This window comes from Mastomys coucha, unplaced genomic scaffold (assembly GCF_008632895.1).
Source record: "Mastomys coucha isolate ucsf_1 unplaced genomic scaffold, UCSF_Mcou_1 pScaffold16, whole genome shotgun sequence".
Classification (NCBI taxonomy): Eukaryota; Metazoa; Chordata; class Mammalia; order Rodentia; family Muridae; genus Mastomys; species Mastomys coucha.
In genome coordinates this window covers 42,133,222-42,142,665 of record NW_022196898.1, presented here as the reverse complement: position 1 = coordinate 42,142,665, position 9,444 = coordinate 42,133,222, and the positions used below count along the sequence as shown (strand labels likewise).

At 43.6% G+C, this 9,444-nt stretch overlaps 1 protein-coding gene across 3 annotated transcripts in view; it reads right to left on the bottom strand.

Moving 5' to 3' along the window:
* Positions 1 to 9,118, bottom strand: part of Them4 (thioesterase superfamily member 4) — a 22,143-nt gene extending 13,025 nt beyond the window's left edge. The window contains exons 1-3 of one of the 3 annotated variants that reach the window (XM_031374697.1): positions 8,907 to 9,118; positions 7,442 to 7,483; positions 1,143 to 1,193 (exon numbers count right to left, since the gene is read on the bottom strand). In XM_031374697.1, the coding sequence (XP_031230557.1) occupies positions 1,143 to 1,193; positions 7,442 to 7,483; positions 8,907 to 8,978 (165 nt within the window). In that variant the 5' untranslated portion in view covers positions 8,979 to 9,118. The remainder of the gene's footprint in view (positions 1 to 1,142; positions 1,194 to 7,441; positions 7,484 to 8,906) is intronic. The other 2 variants (XM_031374698.1, XM_031374699.1) reach the window with 2 other exon arrangements.
* Between the last annotated feature and the right edge of the window lie 326 nt (positions 9,119 to 9,444).

Sequence of the window (9,444 nt, the reverse complement as noted above, 5' to 3'; positions counted from 1 at the left end):
CTGCATATTTTCATTCATTCTCCTGGCCCTCTGGCTTCTTTCCTGTCTCCCCTCCCCATACCTGATCTTACTCCCTCTTTTCCCTCCCCCTTTCCCTCTCCCATGCAGATTCTTCCCTTCCTCTGTCTCCCATGATGATTTTGGACTCAATGTGAGTGGCCTTAGCTGAAATGCCCAATAGTGAGGAGATGGAACCTGAAGACACCACCTACAGTAGTTAGACAGGACCCCCAGTGGAGGGATGGGGACACCAACCTACCTTCAAAATTTTCCACCCCAAAATTGTTCCTAAGAAGAAATGCAGGGACAAAAATGGAGCAGAGACTGAAGGTAAAGCTGTCCAGTGATCGGCCTGACTGGGATCCATCCCACGGGTGGGCACCAAACCCTCACACTGTTATTGATGCTATGTTGTGCTTGCAGACAGGAGCCTAGCACGGCTGTCCTCTACTGAGACAGATACAGATATCAGAGCCAAGCATGTAGAGGTGCAGGCGAAGCCTCCACACTAAGCTAACTAGTTTGAATTCTATCTACAGCACTCTCAGATTATTTAAGCAGAGAGTGATGCGGTCAGATTTGGCCCTAATAGGAAAGAGAGTAGTAATGTCCAAGATTGCAAATGTGGGAGGGGGAGTGCTACTTGGAGGCAGTTGGGTGACTAAGTGAGAATGATGAGATTGTAAGGCAGAACTGGGGACAACGTCCATAAAACTGGGGACAACTTCTTATTCCATGAAGGAATAAGATACATACAACAGCCAGTCCCTGGTGTATGAATGGTACAGTGGAAATAACTGACAGTTAATCACAAAAAAGAACACAAGAGGGACAAGGGGAAGCCGGGAGAAGAGCAGTGCGTGTCATGATAACTGACTTCCAACCACAATCCTCATCTGGAGCACTGAGCATGGCTACTATGCCAGTCGACAACTAGAAGGTTAGAGGGCTGGGGAGACAGGATGTGATCTATGGAAGAGCATAGTCAAATGCTCCCAGGCAGCGGACAGGAAAGCTGCTGCAGAAACTTCAACAGTTACGATTACAGGAGGTATCAACTATGCGGTGTTCTACTTATAGTCACCACTCTGATTACTGTATGTGTCACTTGGGCCACACCCCTGACACCATGCTGCACTCACTGATGGGAGAATCAGCTTCTGCTGTTGGCTGGGCTGACTCCAATGCTGGTTCTGAAAAGGAAAATTAAGTTTGAGGCCTGTGCTGGCTAATAAAAAGTTACAAAGCCTGAGAAAAACACCGTAGATCAAGCCCGGACATGTCCAGACAGGCCAGGCCTGAACAAAAAAACAAAAAAACAAAAAAACAAACAAACAAAAAACCAAGCTGTTAAAACATTCTGAGAACTAACAGGCCAAAAAGATATAGAGGAGAAAGCATGCAAGGACATGTCCGGGTGGCCCCAAGCATGCAAGGACATGTCTGGGCAAATGACCCAACTGAGTAATGGGCCATCTAGTCCTCTTAGATGTAGTTTGAGGTCAGCCAGATGCTCTGTTGACTCAGATTAGCACCACCCTTAGGAATTCCCACTCTGATCTGCACGTACTATGCTGATTCCTTTGTTCCCTCAGACCTTTTTCCTATATAAACCCGAGCCTGGTTGTCGATTCCTCTGTCTCCTGCGTGAAAACTGCCTCGTGTTTACATCAAGATGGTCTCTCGTGATTCCTTGGGTGCACGTCCTCCCGAGATTTGAGTGGGAGTCTCCCCACGGGGGTCTTTCAGTTCAATAGGAAGAACAGAGGGAACCTGTCTCAAGTACTCCATGAAAACAACAACAACAACAACAACAACAAACTGGATTGGTGAGATGGCTCAGTGGGTAAAAGGTAAAGCCTGCACCAGGTCTCATGACCCCAGTTGGATCCTTGAAACTTGTATGCTGGGAGGACAGAAGGAAAAGTTGTCCACAGAGTTCCACTCACAAATATATAAATATAAACAGAAGAACAACCAAACCGTTCATCAGAGATAAAAAGGAAGTCCTGATTTTGTGATACTAGAGAATTGAGGAAATGAACAGAAATAACATTTGCCTGTAGCTCAGGATAAGCAACTTTATTTTCTATGACACTTTGATCAGGTTATCCCTTCAGAACCCAGTCTAGATAATCTGGGAAAGACAGATAAACTCCACTCATTATTTCTTTCCTTTTTTTTTTTTTTTTTTTTTTTTTTTTTTTTTTTTTTTTTTTTTTTTGGTTTTTCGAGACAGGGTTTCTCTGTGTAGCCCTGGCTGTCCTGAAACCCACTCTGTAGACCATGCTGGCTTGAACTCAGAAATCCGCCTGCCTCTGCCTCCCAAGTGCTGGGATTAAAGGCGTGCGCCACCACTGCCTGGCAAATAATTCTTTTCTTTTCTTTATTTTTGGTTTTTCAAGAAAGGGTTTCTCTGTATAGCCCTGGCTGTCCTGGAATTCACTCTGTAGACCAGGCTGGTCTTGAACTCAGAAATCTGTGGGGAGCCGCAGCTGCCACCCACCCTATATATATATATTGAACACCTGGTCTCCGGCCAGAGCAGAGAGCATTGATAAACAAGCCTTAGTTGGAAAAGCTGTGTGCCTCTAGTTTGTGATGCAAGCTGGCATGATTTTCCCACAGCCTATTATGCTTTGCTACGTAGCTGATGCTGATTGGGACCAGGGAAAGTATTTAACCCGCAAGGGCTGGGGGCTGGAGGGAGATTAGGAGTAAGTATATAGAGAAAAGTGAGTAAGTATGTATAGATAGGAGTAAGTATGTAGATATAGAAGTAAGACGTATGTAAGAATAGGAGTAAGTAAGATGTAAAGATAGAAGTAAGATGTAAGGATAGAAGTGAGATGTAAGAATAAGAATAGAAGTAAGATGTATGTAGTAAGATGTAGGGAATAGGAGTAAGTAGGAAATAGGAGGAAGTAAGAAGAAAGTAGAAAGATGTAACTAGTAAGATGTAAGAAGAAGATATAGAAGAATATAAAAGAAGCTAGCTAGAGAAGAAGTAAAAATGAAGGTTCCTGATTAAACTGCATGGAGAAGAGCTCGTTGTTGCCTCCTTATTACTGCTGGACAGAAAGGCGGCCGACAGAAATCCACCTGCCTCTGCCTCCCAAGTGCTGGGATTAAAGGTGTGTGCCACCACAGCCCAGCTTATTTCTTACTCTAAATACAACTGTGATAAAATATTGATGCATTTCCTCTGAGTTCTTCCTGTTTACTGCACTGCACTGCACCCTGATTTATACTGCTAAGGAAGTTCATTTCACATTTTCCTGGCAACCCTCTGGCAGCAAAGACCTTCTTGCATAGTTCCCAAAGACTAAACTTCATTCAGCAGGAGTTTTTCTTTTTATACTGTTCATTCCTACTGCGGTAACCATCCATGTTTTGTTTAGTTTTTCAGTGAAAAATTTTTTAAAAGAGTGGAGATATTGTAAAAGCCAGAGGATCAAGGGCTTTGCTAAGAGGCTGTGTTTCCTAGTAATGTTAGAAGCCACACCATTAAAATTTCACCAACAGGATTGCCCAAACCTGAGCTGGACAGGGAGGACGAGGACACCAACAAGCAAGCTACACCACCACAGTGAACAGCCCACGAAGCTTCGGCCCTATACAGAGAACTACAGGGAACCCAGGAAAGGGAGTGGGAGGGAGAGGTGGTCTTCTTCAGGGAAGGCAACTGGTTGATTGCCCGGCCCCAAACAGTCAGCACTCGAAACATAAATACAGGTAACATTATATGGACTTAACAGGCTATGTCTGTGACTATGTATGAATATATAAATGCATCTAAACATAAAAAAAAACTGATCTTAAAAGAGGTTATGAATTTAAAGGAGAATGAGGAGGGGAGATGAGAGGGCTTAGAGGGTAAAAGGGAAGGGAGAAATGATGTAATTAAAATGCAATCTCAAAAAAATTATTTTATTTTGTTTTTGAGGCAGGGTGTTGCTATATACGCCCACCTGGCCTTAAGTTTGTGATCTTCCTGTCTCCCAAATACTGGGATTACAGGCAAGTACAATTTCCAGCTTGAAATCAATCTCCCTTTGCCTTCCCCTTTCCTTCCTTCCTTCCTCCCTCCCTCCCTTTCCTTCCTTCCTCCCTCCCTCCCTTTCCTTCCTTCCTTCCTTTTCTTCCTTCCTTCCTTCCTTCCTTCCTTCCTTCCTTCCTTCCTTCCTCCCTCCCTCCCTCCCTCCCTCCCTCTCTTCCTTCCTTCCTTTGAGACTAAGGCTCACTATGAAGCCCTGGATGGTCTGGAATTCATTCTGTAGACCCGGCTGGTCTTAAACTTACAGAGCTCTGCCTGCCTCTGCCTCCCTAGTGTCAAGATCAAAGGTGTGCACTAGCATGCCAGCTCTTTGGAGGAATCAGTTCTCTTCTTCCATCATGGGGGTCCCAAGGGTTGAACTCAAGCTTGTATTTAGTAAGCACAGCACCCTCACCCCATCTCTGCTGTCTCTTTCTTATTTATTTATTTGTTTGTTTGTTTATATTTATATATGTAGACTTGCCTGGCCTGGTACTCAATATGTGTAGACCAGGTTGGCCTTGAACTCACCTATCTCTGCCTCCTAAGTGCTGGCATTAAAGGTGTGTACTGCCATACCTGACCTTGTTGGAGGAGGTGTGTCCCTGGGTGAGGGTTTTGAGATTTTTAAAGCTCAGACATTTCCAGTTAGCTTTTTGCCTCCTACTTGCAGGTAAGGGTGTAAGCCCTCTGTAGCACCATGCCTGCCTGCGACCATGTGCCCCACTGACAGCCATGGACTTAACCTCTAAGACTGTAAGCCCCAATATACTCCTTCTATAAGTTGCCTTGGTCATGGCAGCTTCACAGCAATATAAAAGTAACTAATACAGGCAGGAAGAACTCTTAATCACTAAGTTATCTCTCCAGGACCCAGTAATAATCATTTTTGTTTGTTTTGAGACAGGGTCTTATTATGCAGCCCTGGCTGTCCTGGAATTCACAGCATAGGTCAGCTTGGCCTCAAACTCATAGAGGTCAGTCTGCCTTTGCCTTCTGAGTGCTGGGATTAAAGGTGTGAGTCATATCACAATGTTCGGTTTAATAATCACCCCACCCCCCTTTTTTTTGAGACAAGGTTTCTCTGTGTAGCCCTGGCTGTCCTGGAAGTCATTCTGTAGACCAGGCTGGCTCTAGAGATTCACCTGCCTCTGCCTTCTGAGTGCTGGGATTAAAGGCATGTGGCCTCCCACACTCCCCAACTGCGATCCGCAACCTGAAAAATAGTTGCACTCCCCTGGCCGGGAATTGAACCCCAGCCATAGCAGGGAAAGTACTGAATCCTAACCACTAGAACACCAAAGGTGCTGGTTTGTAATTATGAATCTGGGTTCATTTCATCCTCAGGTCTCTTTTTTAAAAAAATATTTATGTGTGTGTGTGTGTGTGTGTGTGTGTGTGTGTGTGTGTGTGTGTGTATGTATACATGCCCTGACACTCATGTGAAGGCCATAGGACAATTTTGTGGAGTCAATTCTTTGCTTCTATCTTTACATGGGTTCCTAGGATTGAATTCAGGTTGTCAGGTTGCAGGACAAATAACCTAGCAAGCCATCTTGTTGGTCCCATTCAGATCTCTCAAGTAGGAAACCCCAGTTTGGATTGCTTTTCACATCCTCTTATGGGCTAAAGAAATACAGCTAACTGTATTTTAGCAATCAGAATGCTCCCTGGGCTCTCCTACTTACCTAACTTAAACTTTTGTTTTTTGAGACAGGGACTCATTGTTCTGGATTTCACTGCATAGACCAGGCTAGCCTACCTACTTCTATCTACTTCTGCTCTATCTACTGCTTCCTGAGTGCTGGAATTAAAGGTGTGCTCCACCACACCCAGTCTGATTTTAACTTTTAAAATAAAATCCAGTAAATTGTTTTGAATTCTATTATGTACCTTGTTTTTATACAGGGGACAGGAAAGACAAAAAGAAAAGACCTAGGCTCTGCCTTAAAGTGTGAGAAGCCTCAGATAATGGGAAATATAGCTAGACATAGATATGGATGCAAGTGTTTTCATAGAATACTTAAACAAACAACACACATCAACAAAAACCGAGACTGACTTCTTGGGGCCAAAGTTCATGAAAGAGAGAACTAAAGGCTACTTTAAACAAAGGCCCAGAGGATGAAATGGCTACAGACACACTAGAGGCCCGCTAGGATCTTAGCTTTCATACCTGGAAAGTGCAGAGAAAAGAGGCGCAGCCAGACATGGTTGACATTTCAGAAGAAGGATCACAACTCAGGTCTTGAATTTAACCTTCTAGGTTAATGGTTAAAAAAAAGATCAATGGGCTGGTGAGGTGGCTCAGCGGGTAAAAGCACTGACTGCTCTTCGGAAGGTCATGAGTTCAAATCCCAACAACCACCCGTAATGAAATCTGACGCCCTCTTCTGGTGTGTCTGAAGACAGCTACAGTGTACTCATTTATAATAAAAAATAAATATTAAAAAGAAAAAAAGAAAAGAAAAAAGCTGAGGTTCAGCTTTTTTTTTTTTTTTTTAAAAATCAGTGTGAAAGGTGATTTCAGGTAGCACAAGGACAAGGAAAGACGTATGTTTTAAATATTATAAGTAACATAATATATAATTACTGCAATAATAAAATACACTATATATAGTTATGTAACACAGAAGGACATGAGTAGCACATCACACTTGTTATAGTAAAAGTGTTTTTACTAAGGATGAAACTACATAAAGAAGCCATCATGGGGCTAGAGAGATGGCACTGGTTGTTCTTCCAGAGGATGCAGGGTCAATTTCCAGCACCCACATGGCTGCACAACTGTCCATAGCTCCATCTCAGGGGATCCAACACCCTCATCTGGCCTCTATAGGCACTGCCACAGACATACAAGGGACAACACACACATAAAATAAATGAGTTTAAAAATAATTTTTTTCCTGTTTTTGCCTTGTTTTGTTTTTGGTTTTTTGTTTGTTTTTATTTTTTATTTTTGTTTCTTGAGACAGGGTTTCCCTGTGTAGCCCTGGCTGTCCTGGAACTTCCTCTATAGATCTTGAGGTCATATAGATCCTCCTGCCTTTGCCTCTTTAAGCTTGGCTTATAGGCAAGCACCACCACTTTCCGCATGTGCGCATGTGTGTCTGTGTGTACTGAAATGTATATTTTTAGTATTTTTATTAAGGCAAAATCACGTAAGAATCATGAAGCTGGTGTGTTGAAATGTTCATTTTTCCATAATGAGCGAAGTAACTTTTTTAGTAAGTTTTACCAAGTGCAAAGGATGAGTTAAAATGGTGAGAAAAAAGGGAGAGTATCAAAGACTGATTAAAAAAAACTCTGGGTTAGCTATGGCCCAGAGCTGAACCAGGAACAGAGGAGCAAGAAGAAAATAAGTGAGATTCAGCACCAGAACCCAGGGAAATGGGAGTTACCAACCTCGGGAAGGAGGAAGCAGAGGAGTCCTGGATGATTCCAGACCTGCGGTTTGGATGGCAAGGTTAGAAGGAAAGGATGCTAGTTAGTATGAGTGAAAGTGCAGATGGCAGAGAATGAGAGTGGAGCTACTAATTTTAGTTGGAGGCATGCCAAGTTATGTTCTAGACACTACAGGGTTGTGGGAAATAAAAGCAACTCAATTTTCAGTTCAAAGAGGTGAGATCTAAGCGCTTGTTGTGGTGAATGCAATTGTAAATTCATAGCTTAGACTACAAATGAAGGACAAGTTGTAGGGATAATCATTACCCTTTGTTTCCAGCAGGGGAAAGGTCATGCTTGATCTTTAGTTATACATTTATGAAAGTTGGACTTGTAAAGTTATGACTTTTTATACCTCCTTTTAAGATAAGTTACTGAATCGAAAGCAGCATGATGTAAAAAAAAAAAAAGCCTCTAATTACGAATGCTTAAATGTTTTCAGCACAGACTGCCAGGCTCCAACATGTAATTAAACTAATTTATATTTATTGTTGTAAGATTAGCACAAATCATTTTCTTTTCTAATCGGTAAGATGGTACCTGACTGAAGACAATCTATCAACATTCATTATTATTTTAAAATTGTGTCTCTGTGTCCATCACTGAGAGCCTTCCAGTCCTCTTCCTGTCTAGCAGGAAGCTGCAATAGCTTGAGAGGGATGCCACAGTCACCTAATAACCAAAGTTCTTTTTCAATTCTCAATACAGAGTTACTGTTGTTCTTTATTACAACACATAGTATACAAACATTTGATTTGGCAAACCGACCCCATTCTTGCAAACTAGACCGTAAATTCCTGGAGGGGAACTTTTTTTCTTTTTCCTTATCTTTATCTTTATTTCTTTTTCCTTATATGCCTTATCATCAATGGCCAATCACACCTGACTCAACAAGTTGGAGCTCAACAAGTATTGATTACATCAATGGAACCAAGCAGGGGTTAAAAATAAGGGCAGGCAACATTCAAGAGTTACATTCTAGGTATGCTAAATGCTTCCCTTGTATGCTCTCATTTAGTCACATAACATCCTCTAAGATGATGAAAACGGGCTAGAGAGGGCGCAACTATCTGACAATCAGAAGTCTCCTACATCTTCCTGTATTGGTTATAACGAATCAGAGTCTTTCAGGATTAGATCCCTGCTAAGGATAAACGGTCTTCTCCACGGGTCTGTGATGACTCTTTCACAGTTTTCTGGGTGACCTTGCTTATCCTTTCTTATTATCTCAGTAGTAGTAGTGGCGATTCCATCCCTGCTGACCTAGTTCAACCTTGAGTCACTTTCCCTTCCGGCTCCTCCCGATTCGAATCTCAGGGCTGAAGAGCCCGTGCGTGCCCCGTTCAGCCCCGGGCAGGTGTTAGCTTAGCCTCAGTCGGGCTGTCTCCCCTTCTCGCCCCACAAAAGCAGCGTCCCAGGGACTCACCCTCGCTGCTCCAGGCCGCCTAGCAGGCGTGGCCCCGAGAGTGCGCAGGCGCATAGCGCAGCTTCTCAGCATTGCTCAGGCCGAGCGTAGGACCCTGCTGCCTCCTCTCGTCCAGAAAGAGCCACAGTATCCCACACGCAGAGTCTGGACTATTAACTGTGGAGGCGGATGGAGGGCGGAGCCGCGCGCTGCCCAGGATGCTAGCGCCTCCCCGAACCCTGGCGGACCGAGTTCTCGCCGCCCACTTTTGGTTCCGGGAGATTTTGCGTCCGGCTCTTAGCCACGATTACAGCTAACTCGGACTCCCGCACAGGCGCAGCAAGACAGCCTGTAGGTTTAGTTCCTTGTCCCCAGGCAGTTAACGCTCCAGCCAGCAAAAGACTTCATCAGAAGCACAGATAAGGAATGGATAACCACTAGGTCAGGGTTGATGGTGTTGATACAAGGTCTTCTGGGTGTAGGACATGTGCACATTTAAGACTCTGTCAGTCTTTTCTATTTAACATGTACACTCTTCAGGTACCCCTTCTTTCCGCAT